General features: G+C 41.1%; 1 protein-coding gene across 2 annotated transcripts; it reads left to right on the top strand.

Moving 5' to 3' along the window:
• Positions 1 to 2,921: 2,921 nt before the first annotated feature.
• gusb (glucuronidase, beta) lies at positions 2,922 to 18,164 on the top strand. 2 transcript variants are annotated; one of them, XM_082548604.1, is made up of 13 exons: positions 2,922 to 3,301; positions 4,087 to 4,272; positions 4,730 to 4,911; positions 5,296 to 5,438; positions 9,154 to 9,341; positions 9,470 to 9,622; positions 9,718 to 9,896; positions 13,791 to 13,937; positions 14,971 to 15,055; positions 16,732 to 16,908; positions 16,994 to 17,129; positions 17,302 to 17,386; positions 18,103 to 18,164. In XM_082548604.1, exons 1-13 carry the CDS (start codon positions 3,086 to 3,088, stop codon positions 18,104 to 18,106), a joined length of 1,881 nt encoding a protein of 626 aa, XP_082404730.1. In that variant the 5' UTR covers positions 2,922 to 3,085; the 3' UTR covers positions 18,107 to 18,164. The 2 variants fall into 2 exon arrangements, with proteins under 2 accessions (XP_082404730.1, XP_082404729.1); XM_082548603.1 differs by lacking the exon at positions 18,103 to 18,164 and having other exon boundaries at positions 17,302 to 17,973.
• Positions 18,165 to 19,455: the final 1,291 nt, after the last annotated feature.

The raw sequence follows: 19,455 nt of genomic DNA, 5'->3' as shown, positions 1-19,455 counted from the left end.
TATCAATGAACGACGTGTTCTAACGTCTCTCTCACTCTCCATCTCTCTCTCTCTCCCTGTCATTTATTTTGGACACAAATAATAATAAATTGCGCAGTGATAAACAAGTACTCAGATCACATGTGCAATTGTTATTTACTTATATTATTTTATAATTTGACTTTACATACTGCTGGGTGGTTTGTAAAGTTCACAGTAACTTGTATTATCATTATGCTATATTTATGTGTCTATAGATAGATAGATAGATAGATAGATATGAGAGGTATCTGAATCTGTCTAATATCCCCCGAATGGATTGTTAATTTATAAATTCACCATATTCATAAACGTCTTAATGTGGTAACAGAATATAGAATTTATTATTATTTGTGATCAGTGGGTTTGCAGGGTGGGTGCTGGGGGTCTTTAGGCTTTGGCCCCACCCCTGCCACCAGAATATTTTTAAGCAAGTGTTTCTAACTTTAATTTGAATATTCAGTATCCCACCATCTGCCCCCACCCCCCGCACAAACAAAACACACAGTATAATTCACACCCTCATTAAAGTGAATATTACTTATGCCATTTTACACCAACGAACTCAGATAGCTAAGGATGAAGAACCTTTTGTTCTTTAAAGAACCATTTGTAATAGCTAAAGAACCATCTTCAAAATAAAAAGGTTCTTTGATGTATGATGGTTCTTTAAAGAACCATAGAGACATCTGAAGAACCATTTAAGAACCCTAATTTTTCTGAGTGTAGGGTCAAAAAAATCGGATTTGATGCGCTTTCGCCTAAGGGTTTTCATTTAAGCAGCATTTGTCCTTCTCTCCTGGATCACAGGAGCTTTCTTTAGGTGTCTTCCCAGCCTTGACAAATGTCCAGCTGGGCTGACCACATTTACTCAAGCTTTTCTTGACGTGACATTCTTTTACTTCAAAATCGCTGATGAATAGGGGCTGATTGGGACCTGATGAATGTAAAAACAAAGAATTACCATATTTATTTGTATTTTTTTTACCTGATTTTTGTTTCTGGGAGAAATGAGGATATTTGTTTTGAATTTCGATGTAACAGTGGGAGTATAATGTCCTCGTAAGTAGATATCAGGCCCTTGTAGAGCAAAATTTTGTATTTTGGTCTAGACTACCCAAACTGTGATGTCCACATATGTGGACGCCAGGTCCTAGGAGAAAACTTTAACATATTTAAATGATGCCTTCTCTGTGTGGTTAATGAATGGTGAAATTAAAAGTGTCACATAGGCTCTTACAAGTCTACAAGTGCAAAAAAAAGAGGACGGTTGGTCACCCTAGATAAGTAAGATTTGGCATGTCAGGGGACTCATTGTGCAGTTTTCTGTGGCAGACGCAACACAAGGTATTATCTTGCCCTCCTTTGCAAGCTCAGAGCAATAAAATCACATGCTAAATGTCAAATACTGCTACAAAGCTTTGAGATTACAGTTATTTACGGTAACTGACTGTTAATGTTTAAACCCTAAATGTCCCAGGTTTTGCTCAGTTCACCTTAGAACAGCACAAACTACTGGGTCAAAATATCTGTCATTGTAATTTTCCACAATTCCTGGAAAGATGTTCAGTCTACTAGAATGAATCATTTACTTTCTGCTGTTTACTTTCTTCCCTTGTCACAGAGGGTCACCGATTGAACAGTTATCCAAATAGCATATTTTATAGCTCAGAAAATGTAATGAAAGCCTCGAACTTCCAGTGAATGTTATTTGTCGTACTTGCTGAGTAAATCCAAAAATCGTAGATTTCTTTTAACTTATTTTACCTTAATTTTTCACATTTTGGTGAAGCTCACTCATATTTGTTATAAATTAAATAAAGTAATTTTCCTCGTTTTGGTTCGGTTAAAAAAAGACAAAGACAATAAACTTGTTTCACCGTTGTCATAGTTCTGTATTTCTATATTTCCTGAAGTGTCGCCCAACTTCATCGAGTCTCTGTGGCGCAATCGGTTAGCGCGTTCGGCTGTTAACCGAAAGGTTGGTGGTTCGAGCCCACCCAGGGACGTGCTTTTCCATAATTTACTTGTACGGCAAAGGTTCTTTATGTTATATTTAAATTCATTTTCACATTCATATTCCCAGAAAAAGAAAGAATGTGTTTAACACCATATTTCTCTGTGGTGAAAACAAAATGGCCTTAAAATGGTAATGGTAAATAGCCTGCATTTGTATAGCGCTTTACTTAGTCCCTAAGGACCCCAAAGCGCTTTACACTACATTCAGTCATTCACCCAATCACACACACATTCACACACTGGTGATGGCAAGCTACATTGTAGCCACAGCTGCCCTGGGGCGCACTGACAGAGGCGAGGCTGCCGGACACTGGCGGGCGCCACCGGGCCCTCTGACCACCAGTGATGCATAATTTTGGTATTTCGAAGGCGTCTGTTATTCTTCCTGCAACTACAGCCTACGCTTTGCGACTGTAGTAGTGGCTGTTCAGTGTCTCTTTTTTAGTTTTAGTGTTTAAATGACAATCTCCTTATTTTAAAAAAATTCTCTATATGATGATGACAGTGCAGGAAACCATGTTTTGTCTCCTTTCTAGTCACTAAATATAATTTAAATTTAAGAAACGACTGCATTTTTAAAACGATATGACTTTGGCTCCCAACAGATTTTAGTATTGGTTTTACAGTTCTAAACACTTTTTTGATTAGAAGTTCTGTTGAGAATTGTTATTTAAATATTTATTTTTGTGGTACTTAATGTTCTTATTTGCTCTTCTTGTGTGCAGGGCTCTGTGACTGTTTCTGAAAAGCCCTAAATAAATTTTTCAAACAGTTCAAACAGTTCTCAGTGCCTTTAGCTTTGGTTACTGTTGTTCGTCCTGCTTCATGCAAGTTGAGATTACTTTTTTTTTTAGAACTTTCTGTTAGTTTGCGGTGTCCCCGTTTTGTCCAGACTTCACCTGTTTTGAAACATCTGCCCTCTGTAATCTCGGAGCAGAGTCGGAAAATTTCGTCACCGATGTAAAATAACGGCTGCTGTCATGTGACCCCAGAACAGGTGATAAAAACTGTGTTCCTCTCTGAGAGGGCAGTAGAAGAGGGCTTCAGGATGTCTGTACCTGGAAGCTTCTCGGTGCTCCGTGTGTTGTGGCTGCTATCAGTGTTTGGCACGGTGCTCCCGCTGGACGGCGGCATGCTCTTTCCCCAGGAGTCCTCCTTCAGAGAGGTGAAGGAGCTGAACGGGCTGTGGGATTTCAGGGCTGACGGGTCCCCCAACAGGAACGAGGGCTTCGAGAAGGCTTGGTACAAACGTCGGCTGACAGAGGTGAGCGGGATCGGAGGTGATAGGTCAGATGAAACAAATCAGTCTACGTTGTTTTACTTGTTTTACTGTTGACATGGATACAACGGTCGCATACAGTACTCTCGGTAAGCAAGAACTTTTAAACATTTTGCAATTATGTAGATTTATACCAAAAAAGAAAATCTAAAAGAAAATTTGAATGCTTTGAATTGAATATTTGAGGAAGTATCCTTGGTTTTGGTGTTTTCAATTTTTTTTTAAATTTTGAAACTGAAACTAAACTGAATTAAAAACAAAAATTCAGATCCCCCCCCCCCCCCCCCCCCCCCCCCCCAAAAAGAAAAAAACAAACAAAAACAAAATAACTATGTAAACAACACAGCAGTAAGGCATGCATAAACTTATCAGTTTGGCTCACAGTCGTAACTAAATATTTTTGGCTTATCAGCCCTTTAAATGCCACACCATAGGATATATTCCTGTCAGACTGTGCCTCCTTTTGAGTTCTGTAGGGACATTTAGAGCTGAAGATGTTCACAATTTTAGAAAAAGAAAAAAATAGAAAGAAACATTTTTAAAATGAGAACAAAGGTTGAAATTTTATATTAATAAGTCTCATCTTGTTAGGGCCAGACTCCCAGGAAGGGAGCTTACCATGACCTCAGAGAATCAAAATGACCTCAATTAGATGAATATGTATATTGTCTACTTTAAAATTAATAATAAATAATATAATATAATAAACATGGCTACCATGGGTATCCCTGTAAAGTCCTGTCTTCTTATTGTTGTTTTGTATTCTTTAGACGGGCCCAGTGATTGAAATGCCAGTTCCTGCCAGCTACAATGACATCACACAGGACCCCACACTGAGAGATTTCATTGGCTGGGTGTGGTATGAGCGAGAGGTGTTCGTGCCGGCCCGCTGGATCTCCGATGAGGGAACAAGAGTGGTTCTTAGAGTGGGAAGTGCTCACTATTACTCAATAGTGGTGAGTATCACCTGCATCTTTTATGAGCCATTCACTCAAAGTTTGAATAAATTCAAATATAAAAAGTTATCATCCGCCACAAAAATCATTTTAAAAATCATGTTGTTTATTTGAAAATATTACAGAAAAACACATCATGTAACGAAACACATGTTTTCTTGAAAAAATATGATTACTTTACAAAAAATCTGGTACAGCAGCAGATGAATTTCTTGATATAAGATCTCACCGACTTAAGAGTTTGCTTAATATTTTGTGTTTTCAGTGGGTAAAAAAGTCTGGACTGTTTAGAACCTAAACTCATTAAACCTGTGGATTAATGCTGTTGTAATACATGCATTTTGCTAAAATAAGGAAGAAATGTATTGTTTCAAAATACATCCTTGCTTCATTTTAAATTAGATTGTGTATCATTAAATTTCAGCTCATGTAAAACGGTGATCATTCTCTGTTGCAGTGGGTGAATGGAGAGAAAGTGACAGAGCATGAAGGTGGCCACCTTCCTTTTGAGGCAGAGATTAGTAGTTTAATCCGCAAGGAACCAACAAAGCCATGCAGAATCACCATCGCGGTAAACAACACCCTAACTTTGGAGACTCTTCCTCCAGGCACCATCCAGTACATGAATGACAGCAGCAGGTAGGCTCTTTCTTTGGTTCATGTGTTTGTCCAACCTAATATTATGGCAAAGCAAGTAATAGGCACGCTGGTCCATTTCACACTTTGCCTCTACAAAACATGAAATGTACACGCAAACAGAAGTTGCAGTAAGTTGCAGTAAAGGACCTGGAATGTACGTCATATTTTTTTTGCTTGCCTTTACATATATTATCTTCCCCTGCTAGTAATGCAACTTCTGCACGTGTGTCCTGCAAAGCGTGAAATGGACACAGTGGACCAGAGTGTCTATTACACATTTTGTGTGATACTGGGTTCTTTTTGACTTCCTTGCCACACTTCAAAACTTTAAGCTGATGCATCAGTGAGAATGTAAATGACGAGAAGACTGTGTTTGGTCTGCAGGTATCCTGATGGGTTTTTTGTGCAAAACATTGACTTTGATTTCTTCAACTATGCTGGGATTCATCGTTCTGTACTGTTGTATACTACTCCTAAAGTGCATGTGGATGACATCTCAGTGGAGACCAACTTCATGGATAACACTGGTAAATTAAATTAATTAATACAGTGATGCACAGTGATTTAAAATCCTTACTAGCACAAAAGAATTTGTAAGCAGGTAAACTGATGTACAAAAGCGGGAGGTGAAACGCTGCCTGAGGGAAGCAAAGGACACCTACAGGAGCAGAAGTTGGAGAGGAACAATATGAGGGAGGTCTGGAATGGTGTGAAAACCATCACAGGCCACAACACCAAGAAAAGCACAGTGGGGGGACTGTGGAGAAGGCAAACGAACTCAACAACTTCTTCAACAGGTTTGACCAGCCCACAACCCCCCCACCCTCACCTTCACTACAGAGTCCTCTCCCCACTCTCCTGCCTCCCTCGCTTCCCCCCCTTCCTGACACCATGACACCCCCCTCCTCCAATCCCTCTCTCAGCAGCAAGACATCTCCCCCCCTCCCCTCCTCCCAAACATCTCCCAGTGTCACAGTGGATCAGGTCAGGAGGCAACTGAGGAAGCTTCGCCCCAGAAAGGCAGCAGGCCCAGACAAGGTGTGTCCTAGGATGCTTAAGGCGTGTGCTGCTGAACTTGGGGAGCCGCTACAACGAGTCTTCAACCTCAGTCTGCGACTGGGGAGAGTGCCCGCCCTATGGAAGACATCCTGCATCGTCCCGGTCCCCAAAAAGAACCGGCCCAATGAGCTGAATGACTTCCGACCGGTGGCACTGACGTCACATCTTATGAAGACTCTAGAGCGGCTCTTCCTCAACTTCCTCCGACCACAGGTACAACATGCCCAGGACCCACTACAGTTTGCATACAAGGCGGGTGTCGGAGTGGAGGATGCCATCCTGTACCTCCTACACAGAGCCCACTCACACCTGGATGGGGGAAAAGGCACGGTCAGGATACTGTTTCTTGACTTTTCCAGTGCCTTTAATACCATCCGGCCCTGTATATTTCAGGAAAAACTGAACAGGATGGAGGTGGACCCCTGCCTGGTGGCTTGGATCTCCGACTACCTCACCGACAGACCACAGTACGTCAGGCTGAAGGACATCACGTCTGACACTGTGGTCAGCAGCACAGGAGCACCACAGGGAACTGTGCTGTCCCCTCTTCTCTTCACCCTGTACACCTCTGACTTCTGCTACAACTCTGAATTATGCCATATTCAGAAGTTTGCAGATGACACGGCCATCATGGGGTGTATCTGGGATGATCAGGAAGAGGAGTACAGAAGTCTGGTGAGGAACTTTGTCGCATGGAGTCACACAAACCACCTGCAACTCAACACCTCAAAGACTAAGGAACTGGTTGTGGACTTCGGGAGGTCCAGAGAAGGTCCACTGCCGGTTCAGATAGAGGGGGAGGAGGTGGAGGTGGTCAACAAGTACAAGTACCTCGGGCTGTGGGTGGACAATAAACTGGACTGGTCATGCAACACAGAGCACCTGTATAAAAAAGCCCAAAGCCGACTGTACTTCCTCAGGAGGCTGAGGTCTTTTAACATCTGCAGGAAGCTCCTGAGGATGTTTTACCAGTCGGTGGTTGCTGGAGTACTTTTCTATGCTGTGGTGTGCTGGGGGAGCAGCACAGCAAAGAAGGACTCATCCAGGCTGGAGAAACTGATCAGGAAGGCTGGCTCTGTGGTCGGCATGAAGCTGGACACTCTGGTGACAGTGGCAGAGAAAAGGACATTAAAGAAACTGCTGGACATTATGAACAATGCTGGGCATCCTCTGCACACGGCCATAAACAATCAGAAGAGTCTGTTCAGTGACAGGTTGCTTCTCCCCAAGACAAGAACTAACAGACTTAAAAACTCCTTTGTCCCACACGCCATCAGACTGTTTAACTCCTCTCTGGAGGGGAGAGGGAGGGGAAACAGGAAACAGGAGGACAAAGGAGGGGGGAACAACTAAGCTGTAGTGCCTCCTCACCTCATTGTACAATACCTTGTGCAATACTTTTGTAAATAGTCAACAGTGCAATAGACTCAATACTTGAAATGTGCAATTCACTTGTATTTTTATTTTTTATTCCTATTTATTCTATTTATCCCCTTTGTATATTTTATTTATATTTGTCTCTGTATTTATATATATGTGTGTGTGTGTGTGTGTGTGTGTGTGTGTGTATATATATATATATATATATATATATATATATATATATATATATATATACACTCAACAAAAATATAAACGCAACACCTTTGTTACGGCTCCCATTCCCCATGGGATGGACGTAGAGACCTAAAATTCATTCCAGATACACAATATAACCATCCCTCCCAAACAGTGGTCACAAATCAGTCCAAATGTGTGGTAGTGGGCACATCTGCCATATTGAGATAATCCATCCCACCTCACAGGTGTGCCACATCAGGATGCTGATCTGACATCATGAGTAGTGCACAGGTGTACCTCAGACTGCCCACAACAAAAGGCCACCCTGGAATGTGCAGTTTTGTCTCACAGCAAAATGCCACAGATGCCACAAGCAATGAGGGAGCGTGCAACTGGCATGCTGACAGCAGGAATGTCAACCAGATCTGTCACCCGTGCATTGAATGTTCATTTCTCAACCATAAGCCGTCTCCACAGGCGTTTCAGAGAATATGGCAGCACATCCAACCGGCCTCACAACCGCAGACCTCGTGTAAACACACCAGCCCAGGACCTCCACATCCAGCAGGTTCACCTCCAAGTTCGTCTGAGACCAGCCACCCAGACAGCTGCTGGAACAATTGGTTTGCACAACCAAACAATTTCTGCACAAACTGTCAGAAACCGTCTCAGGGACGCTCAACTGCATGCCCGTCGTCCTCATCGGGGTCTTGACCTGACTCCAGCTCGTCGCCGTAACAGACTTGTGTGGGCAAATGCTCACATTCGATGGCGTCTGGCACGTTGGAGAGGTGTGCGCTTCACGGATGAATCATGGCTCACATTGTTCAGGGCAGATGGCAGCTGAGAATGTCCCAGTTCTTGCATGGCCAGCATACTCACCGGACATGTCACCCATTGAGCATGTTTGGGATGTGATTGACCGGCGTATACGACAGCGTGTACCAGTTCCCACGAATATCCAACAACCTCGCACAGCCATTGAAGTGGAGTGGACCAACATTCCACAGGCCACAATTGACAATCTGATAGACTCCATGCGACGATGTGTTGCACTGCATGAGGCAAATGGTGGTCACACCAGATACTGACCGGTTCTGGGTCCCCAGACCCCCAATAGAGCAAAAAACTGCACATTCCAGGGTGGCCTTTTGTTGTGGGCAGTCTGAGGTACACCTGTGCACTACTCATGATGTCAGATCAGCATCCTGATGTGGCACACCTGTGAGGTGGGATGGATTATCTCAATATAGCAGATGTGCCCACTACCACACATTTGGACTGATTTGTGACCACTGTTTGGGAGGGATGGTTATATTGTGTATCTGGAATGAATTTTAGGTCTCTACGTCCATCCCATGGGGAATGGGAGCAGTAACAAAGGTGTTGCGTTTATATTTTTGTTGAGTGTATATATATATATATATAACAATTCTGTAACTGTAACTTCGGTCGTTGCTGTGCTTTTTTTTGGAAGTCGAATTTCCCAGAGGAACCCACCCGAGGTTCCTCTTATCTTATCTTAAAAGCTTAGAGAGATTAGCATCCGCATCATATACATCAGACTTTAAATGTGTAGTTTCTGTCTATTCATTAGATGTTGCTGTTTCCTCTGCATTGTAGGTCTTGTCAGATACAAAGTATCTGTTCAAGGTGGCTTCAACAACACTCTGAACATTACTCTAATGGACAAAGATGGCCACTTTGTGGCCTCCTCCAATGGGTCATCTGGAGGGCTTAAAGTGGTAGATGTGAAGCTGTGGTGGCCGTACTTGATGCACGAGAATCCAGGTTACCTTTATTCTATGAAGGTAAGGCAACATGCTCACAGGCATGTAGGTGTGTTTCTGCAGTGTGATGTGGTTTGACTGAGCATTGCCACTCGATTTGTCAGGTTGTGTTGTTTCGATTATTCTAACATTTTCTCTTCAACATTGAGGTCCACCTAATTGCAGTCAGTGAGACATCAACATATGAGGATGAGTATACTCTGCCAGTTGGTATCCGCACAATAAACGTTACCAACACCCAGTTCCTCATTAACAACAAGCCATTTTATTTCCATGGGGTCAATAAGCATGAGGACTCTGACGTAAGTACCCCTAGAAGGATGAAACTCCTTTAAATTTTGCAGAAAATAGGCTCCAATGACCATATGTTTACTTTTCTGGTTTTAATGTGTTGTAGATTCGTGGTAGAGGCTTTGACTGGCCCCTAATTGTAAAGGACTTTAATTTAATGAAGTGGTTAGGGGTCAACTCATTCCGTACCAGCCACTATCCCTATGCTGAGGAGATCCTGCAGATGTGTGACCGTCATGGGATTGTGGTGATAGATGAGTGCCCAGGTGTTGGCATCAAAGACATGTAAGTGTTACCACACATATCTGTGTGACCTTTGGATATGTTTGAGGGTACAGTAAGGTCAAAAGTGAAAGATTCTGTTTGCCACAGCATATGAAGACATAGAGAAAACTGCACATGCTGTCCAATACCACCCCTGCTGAAACTCTTTATGAACTTCATGCTGCCCAAGTTAGAATTGCCAAAAAATGTTACACACTATTGTGACCAATAGGAATACTGCATGAAATGACATGTGATTGTCATAGGCTATAAGCATTCAGTCTGCATATCAAACTTGACTTCATTCCTAAGTTAATTACAGCTATGTCACACAGTGTATCTGTCACGGTCTGGCTGGCAGACCGTGGGGATATGGGGAATGAGGACCCAGGCGCGGTGCTCTGTGTATAGACAGTGCGTTTATTTACAGTGATGGAAAAACATGACAATAAATCCCGTGCTCTCCCGACTCCCGTGACGTGTCCTCTTCCCAGTGTTAGTGCTCCTGTCTCCGCTTCTCCATGATGAGCACCCCGTGCTCGCTGCCCTCTCGTCTCCCGCTACTCCTGGGGACATAAGAGAGAGGCAGCTGTCAGACACACAATAATGCAGGAGACTCAAACTAAGAACTGGTCGAGAGACTAACGTGAAGCCACGCAATGATCCAGCATCGGAGAGAGCTCCACCACACTCTCAAGTAGCTCCTCCGACAGGCCTGATCAACTGCAGGTGTGTCAAGGTCTTCAGGTGTGGCCAATCACCTGCCAGGGCCACACACACACACCTACATGCACATATGTCTACAAGCAGGGAGAATGAGGGACAGCAATACAAAATACATACATTATAATATTAGTCCATAATTGCTCAGAGGACCCTGACAGTATTAGACAAGATGACTGTCTGCCATACACATGTTTACAGTTTTTTCTGATTGCTTAAGCACATTTTTTGTAACTATTGGCTAATTTTGCAAAACTCTTCACACAAATAAGAAAACCTGTCACCCAATAATCAAAACATCGTAGTTCTCTTGCAAAAGCAAACACAGCTAGATTAACTCTTCACACCTTCGTAAAAATAGTGTTTCCGTATCAAACAGTACACACAAGCCATCATCTACTAAGCACACAATGCGCCAACTGCACACTGATGGTATGAATACAAAACACATCTGGCTTTTGCTTTCTCTGTGCACAAGGTAGGCTATGTCAGTTTGAGCTCATACTTCTGTCATAGATCCATAAGCATAGAGGGATCCAAACTTCAAGTACTGGTGTTTATTCAAACACATCAAAACAAACACAAGTGTTTATTTCCAAGTATAGGATTATTTGCAATCGCCATAATGACTCTATGGGTTATTTGGTCTGCAGTGAACATGCTTCCTCTGCCCCCAGCATCTGGTCATCTAGCAATTCTGTAAAGTAACAATTTCAGTATTTTTACATCAATGGTACTGGTGTGTTTCTCATTGGCATATGGCAGTGCTACAAATCTTTGTGCGAAGTGACTGTACTCACCGATTCTCATTTCAAGATGTCCTTATGGTACTTGCTACAGTGTAGCGGCTCGAGTTAGGCTGGACCCATTGGCCAGCTACCCTCAGGGTCATTCCACGGTTGATTACATGGTCCACTATTGTAGCTCTGATGTCATCAGCAATTCTATTTCTTACTCTTCCTACCCTTCCGCTCCCCCCTCCTCATCTTCCTCTCCCCCCTCCTCGTCTTCCTCTTCCTCCTCCTTGTCCTTGTCGTCCTCTTCATCCTACTTCTTCACCTCCACGTCCTCTTCCTCGGCCTCCTCTACTTCTCACTCTTTCTGCTCCCTCCATTGTACTCCGCACACACAGCTTACCTGTATTATAGTGCTTAGGCTGATTGCAAAGTGAACTAATTATCTAAAAAAGTTTTCACATGTGAAAGTGTGCCAGACAGTTGGCAAATTAGTGTTAATGATAGCCATACATGTGTATACTTTTGCTAGGAGTGTGTTGGAAATTTGGTAATTGAGTGTTGTACAGTGAATTGTGCCTACAGCTTTGCAAAGTGTGTCTTACAAAATTGCAAACTGAGTGCAAAGCAGTTTTTGTGCTTTTAGTTTTGAAAACTCAGTGAGTGGTTTTGCTATAAGTCTGAATAGTTTTAGAGATTGTGCTACAGGAATCACAGTTAGGGTTTAAGCATTCAGAAAAAACTGTAACTCTTCACACCTTCGTAAAAATGGTGTTTCCGTATCAAACAGTACACACAAGCCATCATCTACTAAGCACACAATGCGGCAACTGCACACTGATGGTATGAATACAAAACACATCTGGCTTTTGCTTTCTCTGTGCACAAGGTAGGCTATGTCAGTTTGAGCTCATACTGCTGTCATAGATCCATAAGCATAGAGGGATCCAAACTTCAAGTACTGGTGTTTATTCAAACACATCAAAACAAACACAAGTGGTTATTTCCAAGTATAGGATTATTTGCAATCGCCATAATGACTATATGGGTTACTTGGTCTGCAGTGAACATGCTTCCTCTGCCCCCAGCATCTGGTCATCTAGCAATCTGGTCATCTAGCAAAAAAATAATTTCCCCCAGGGATCAATAAAGTATTCTGATTCTGATTCTGATACTGTAAAGTAACAATTTCAGTATTTTTACATCAATGGTATTGGTGTGTTTCTCATTGGCATATGGCAGTGCTACAAATCTTTGTGCGAAGTGACTGTACTAACCGATTCTCATTTCAAGATGTCCTTATGGTACTTGCTACAGTGTAGCGGCTCGAGTTAGGCTGGACCCGTTGGCCAGCTACCCTCAGGGTCATTCCACGGTTGATTACATGGTCCACTATTGTAGCTCTGATGTCATCAGCAATTCTATTTCTTACTCTTCCTACCCTTCCTCTCCCCCCTCCTCATCTTCCTCTCCCCCCTCCTCGTCTTCCTCTTGCTCCTCCTTGTCCTTGTCGTCCTCTTCATCCTACTTCTTCACCTCCACGTCCTCTTCCTCGGCCTCCTCTACTTCTCACTCTTTCTGCTCCCTCCATTGTACTCCGCACACACAGCTTACCTGTATTATAGTGCTTAGGCTGATTGCAAAGTGAACTAATTATCTAAAAAAGTTTTCACATGTGAAAGTGTGCCAGACAGTTGGCAAATTAGTGTTAATGATAGCCATACATGTGTATACTTTTGCTAGGAGTGTGTTGGAAATTTGGTAATTGAGTGTTGTGTAGTTAATTGTGCCTACAGTTTTGCAAAGTGTGTGTTACAAAATTGCAAACTGAGTGCAAAGCAGTTTTTGTGCTTTTAGTTTTGCAAACTCAGTGAGTGGTTTTGCTATAAGTCTGAATAGTTTTAGAGATTGTGCTATAGGAATCACAGTTAGGGTTTAAGCATTCAGAAAAAACTGTAAATTGGAGTGGGACTATCTGGGACTCTCCACATGCTTCCTCTGCCCCCAGCATCTGGTCATCTAGCAAAAAAATAATTTCCCCCAGGGATCAATAAAGTATTCTGATTCTGATTCTGATACTGTAAAGTAACAATTTCAGTATTTTTACATCTCCACCATTTGACCTTAGAACTGAAGAAGCTTCTCGGATGAGAGGTGAAACGTCTTCAAGCAACTTAAAGAAGTCCAGACGCTTTTCTTTGCAAGCTCCTTTGACAAATTGGAGGGGGTTTTTTTTCATATTTTTTTAACTGACTTTTGTCCACATGTTTCTAAACCTGAATGTGTACAGTACTCATAATATTACATTTTATAATAAAAGACTAACTCACAATAGCTGAACTTTACTGGAAAGCAGAACAGTTGTGAGTTAGGTCTTCACATCTTGCAGTGTGGATGGATCTGAGTCGTTAGTCTTTCAGCTCAGGCTGAGTTGTGTTCTTTTGTGCCTTGCTGATAGTCGCAGTTTTCGAAACGCCTCTCTGTCTCACCACTTGGTTGTCATGGACGAGCTTGTGCGCCGGGACAAGAACCATCCCTCTGTGGTCATGTGGTCGGTAGCCAATGAGCCCGCCTCAGAGATGCCTCCTGCTGAATTTTATTTCAAGTGAGTACAGGTTATTTTTCTTTTGAGGTGTAAAGCTCCAATTATTGCCACCCTTCAAATAGTCATCACTGCACAGATAAGCAACATGATGTTGGATTATTCCGTTTGTTTGAAAATGTGAATTCTGATGTTTATTCTACTTCTCAAATATGTGCTTTATCACACTGAAGGTGTAACAGTAATAACTCTTAAAATCCTGGTAGAAAAGATCAGTTTGTCTGTAGCATCTGATATCCATCTGATAGCTGGTATGAGGGACAAAGCTAGTTAGGCATGAGTAACATAATGTAGTTTTTTAAAAAGTGGATTTTGTTTTACAAAAAAAAGCAAAAAACCCAAAAGGTGATCATGGAGCCCTAAGAAATTAAGTGAACAGAACTAATTCGAGCTGAAGTGATGAATTAATTTTTTTTAAAAAGTAGAGTGTTGATTTTGCATAGTTCAGCCATTAGAAGGTGCAACTCTGCAACGTCCCTGTTGTTTGGAACCCCACAAACACAAAAACCAGCTGATCCAAGCAGAGTGTAGTATAAACAAGTCATGTTTGAGAGAGGAAAAAATGATCAAATAAATAAAAATTGGCTGATATTTTGGAATATCGGCTTTTTAATTTACTAAATATCATGTTGAGCTTAAATATTCTGTATCCTACTGGCCCTAATTGTAATGGCAACAAAATATAACAAACTAACATTTAAAACCAAACTAAATTGAGCATAAAACAACAAACAATTGAGCTAAAAAAAAATAAAAAAAAAACAAGCAAAGAAGAACTTAGAGACAAACACTAATGTAATTATTAAGAAACAAACATTTATTTTAACCAAACAGAAATAAGACAACTAAATGTCCAACTAAGGAAGGAAATTTAACATTTAAAGTCAATAATTCCAGCCAATTCCCCATAATGTAGCAACACTTGGTATGTCCCAGACGGCATTTCCTGTATTTAGTACAACTGCATTTCAAGACACATCTTTTGCTGATTTGAGCCCAACATCAAATCACTTCCTTTTTTTCTACCCCCTTACAGGACTTTGATTGAGCACACCAAAGCTCTGGACCAAACCCGACCTGTCACTTACGTCACAATCGCTGCAGCTGACATGGACAAAGGGGTGAGTTTCTTCATCCATCACACTAATTAAAAGGGAACGGGGATATAATTTGAGGGGGGAATTCAATTTTAAAACATCCTCGTATCCGTACAACATTAAAAAGTTTTTGCATCTCTGTGTGTGGAGTGAAGCTGTGGAACAGACTAAGTAAAGATATGAAGCAATGTCCGAGCATGGCGCAGTTTAAAAAGCGGTTTAAGGATATGGTTTTTACAGGGTACTGGGAAAAGGTAGAGATTTGATAGGGTGTTGTCTAATATTTTCATGTGTGTGCGGGTGCACGGGTATGTTGGTATGGGTGTATATATATATATTTGTAGGTTGTGTATCCTAGAGGTGTTAATGGGGTTATTGAAAATGTGTATATGTGCGTATGTGTATATACGTATGTATGGATAGATAGAAACATATATGTATATATATTTAAAAAAATAAATACACATGACATATAATGTAATTGCAAGGAGGTATTTCTGTAGTCTATTGATACTAGATAGTGGAAAAGGGGTGGGATTAAATAAGCTTATGCTTCTTCCTGCTCCTTTTTGAACATGAAAGTTATTTGGAGTTGTGGTTGCTCGTTTTCCTTTTGTTTGCTTTGTTCATTTGTCTCTTTTAATTCTATTTTGTTGTACTTTTTCAACACGTTCAAAATAAAGATTCAATCAATCAATGTCAACATCACATATTAAACAAAGTCTGCACATCCCTTTCTTTTTTCAGTTTCCAGACTTTTTATTTGACACATCGTTGATGATAATAGTGTAACAGAATTTGCTAAGTAGCACCTCTGTTATAATCATGTTAAAAGGTGAAGTTTATACTAAGTGAAATGAATCACATTGAGTGCTTCAGGTCTGTGCCCTGCTCAAGATAGCAATTTAACTAAGTTAGTTAATTAACACCAGATGAGCAGCTCACAAAACCCATGTTGATTTTTCTTTTTAAGTCCTAATAAGTCATAGTAAGTAAATTTAGTCAACTGAGTATAGAATAATAATCCTTTATTTGTCCCACAAGGGGAAATGTGGGTGTAACAGCAGCAAGAAAGACACATATACAAACAAACAGTACACAAGACACAGAACAGAAACATACACAATTTTTATATATTTACATCAAGGACAAGGACATATGAACAAGGAGTATGTTTCACCCTCTTTGGAATATTATTGTTTACATCCATTTCCTCAGTTTTGTCTGTATTGATCTTATACGCTGGGTAAAGACGAAATTCAGAGATAAAATTCTTCAATGGAGATAATGACGAGTGTGGTTCTGTTAGTATAGTAAAACATCATCTGCATACAATAAGATTATATGTGCTCCGTCTTGACTCCTATGATGCGGTTGTTATCCTAAACTGAGAGTGGAGTTCTGATACCACGATTCACCTAGGCAATGAAGAGATGAAGAGCAGAGCCTCCAGTTTAATGCAGTGGACCGAGGAACATTAATGCATGTCAGTGTGGGGCATGGTGTTTATTTTAAAACAGAAGCGCCATGCACTCATTTACCCAACTTGAAACTGGTTGATAAAAAGCACCTTACAGATTTTATTATTTAAAGGGTGACTGCAAGAAAATTGTGTCATAAATATTTAATAAATAATTGTAAATCATAACCATGTTGAAGAATACTTCTGAATCCTTTTCTGGGTTATTTTTTTTCTCTAGGGTCCCTATGTAGATGTAGTGTGTGCAAACAGTTACTTTGCCTGGTATTTTGATCAAGGCCGGTTGGATATCATTCCTCTTCAGCTGAGCACTCATTTTGAAAACTGGTACAGAAAGTACCAGAGACCCATCATCCAGAGTGAATATGGAGCAGATGCAGTTCCAGGGCTTCACATGGTAAGTATACACTCACTCACTAACTCACTCCACTCACTCACAAGTCATCTCTGCACCTTTAACAAGTCTTACTGTCACTCTTTAGGATCCACCCATGATGTTCACTGAGGAGTACCAGAATGCTCTCCTGCAGAGCTACCATGATGTGTTCGACCAGAAGAGGAATCAGTATTTCGTTGGTGAACTCATCTGGAACTTTGCTGACTTCATGACATCACAAGGTACTGCAGCTTCAAAATAAAGCAACCTGTAGAGCCAGAACTGCAGTTAAATACAACAATAGCTGAAGCTCTAGGGAAGCAGCCACTAGGTTAAAAACCAGAGCTTTATTTATTCAGCTTATTATATTCTGCACTGTGACAGTGTTCTTGTCAAACTGTGTTGTGTCTTCAGGAATCTATCGTGTGGTGGGGAACAAGAAGGGTATTTTCACCCGGCAAAGGCAGCCCAAGGCAGCAGCGTTCCTCTTGAGGAAGAGGTACTGGAGGCTGGCTAATGAGACGGGCAGACTGCTTCCTGACTGACTAAATAACTCTGATCACTCTGAAACTCTGATGGTAGCCAGTCTGGGAAATAGTCAATGTTAGGTATTTTAGTACCATGGGAGCATTTACTGGATATTGTTTTATAGTGACATTATGCAGGAAAACTCTGTCATTCAATAAGGCCCCTTTGTTTTAGTTATTGTTCTCTTTGACCCAAGAATTGATGTGTGAGAATCACAGGCTGGTACAAGGTTGAAATACCACAGAGATCACTCCCTCAGCTACATTAGTTTCTTAATCTTTTAGACGCCTGTTGAAGGCCAAATGGTTTGTTTCAGATTTCACTAATGAAAGAACTCTTCGTTTTGTGCCTTGAAAATATGTCGCTGAGATAATCACAATTGTAGCTGAACTAATAAACTACACAAAGGATGCTTCTTCACCCATGGGCAGGAAGACGCTGCCTTATCTTGGTCTGTACTGGTTTAAACTGATAATCTGCTGTCTCATGAATTTTACCCTCTATATAAACTGTTGTACTTGTGAATAAAGTTGAGTCACTTTGGGAAGACAATCTAAAGCAGTCTCTGTTTTCTTGTTCTCCCAAGCTGCTCCCGAGCTCGTACTAACACGCTGAATGGCATGCTTGAATATTACTTGAGAATATATTTGACTGTGTTACAGACTAAGGTACATTCTCTGCTGATAGGTGAAGGTACATTCTCTGCTGATAGACGTCCACGCCTCGAAGGAAGTCGATCCACGGATTAGGCCCTGGAAACCGTTTCCTTCAGTCAACACTGTGTAAGCAGTATGCTGAACCAATACTGTGATATTGTGTCTGAACAACATCTGTGTGTGTGTTTGTGTGTGTGTATACATATTGATCTTAACTAATGAACTTTATAATACTTTATTCCAGCTGTAGGGAACATTTTATAGGTCTACAGTGATTGAAAATAGACTCTTGTGCCTTATCTATTGTGAAGTACACCTTTTCTAATTAAAGCCTCAATTTAAAAAAGTCTGACGCAAATTATAAAATATAATATCATAAAACAGATTTTTTTAAACTGCAATAATTTGCAAATCTCATAAGCCTGCATTTTATTCATAATAGAACAAAGAAAACATATTTACTGTTTAAAGTGAAACATACAGAATTGAATGGCAGTAGCACATCTTGTAAAGAACCAATTGAATGCACCAACAAACAAACTACCTGAACAACCAGTGACTTAGCTCTCTCTCCCCCAAAGATACCAATGAATCTCTCTAAATAAATTACACTGTCAGATACGTCCCCTTCGAGCCCCCTACCAGGAAAGTTCAAACGAAATTAATGCCACTGGAAAGCAGGCTAAAACCCACTAAACCAGTCTGTTTTTAAAGAGGACAAGACCTCATTTTGTCATGAGCCAACCCAGAATTCAGACAAAAGGAGAGACCAAAAAGACCACAGAGTTTATAGGACCAAAATATATTTAATTAAACTGACTGAAAATTTTAGAACAAGTGTAGTGTAGTGGGTGCATGGATGCTTGTAAATTATAGCATATATGCAAGAAAATTGCTCAACCGAATGGGAAGAAGAGAGAGCAAAACTCTTTTACTTAGCAGGCTTCAGTTCTTTGTCAGTGTCCTGGGGAAAGACATGGGATGATTATCACCTATTGCCAATAGGAGGTGCCATAAGGGTGACCTGATACTGGCACATAGATGTCTCCAGACATGGACTCTAATCAATCATGTGAAGTGTGGGTAAGATGGGACAAAAGTTACTTAACACTTACATCACCACGGACTGCCATTTGGCTTTTTCTACCTTTAAAACCCGGAGAGCAGCCAAATGGGTTTTAGCTAAGCTTTAGCTTCAGCCAAGTGGAAGCTAAATTGGCTAGTCATTCATATGTATATTAGGTTGTTAGCTGGGAATTCTGGAGGGAGGGGAGTGGGGGTGTGTGGATGAGGGGGTGGGGGAGCTGCTAAAAGCTGTGAACTTCCTTTTGTGTTTCATCTTGATGCATTCTCAATCATCCAGGGAAATAAATCTCCAAAAGTC

The sequence above is a fragment of the Aulonocara stuartgranti genome (genome assembly GCF_965226115.1).
Source record: "Aulonocara stuartgranti genome assembly, chromosome: 10".
NCBI lineage: Eukaryota > Metazoa > Chordata > Actinopteri > Cichliformes > Cichlidae > Aulonocara > Aulonocara stuartgranti.
This window is presented reverse-complemented; position numbering and strand designations above follow the sequence as displayed.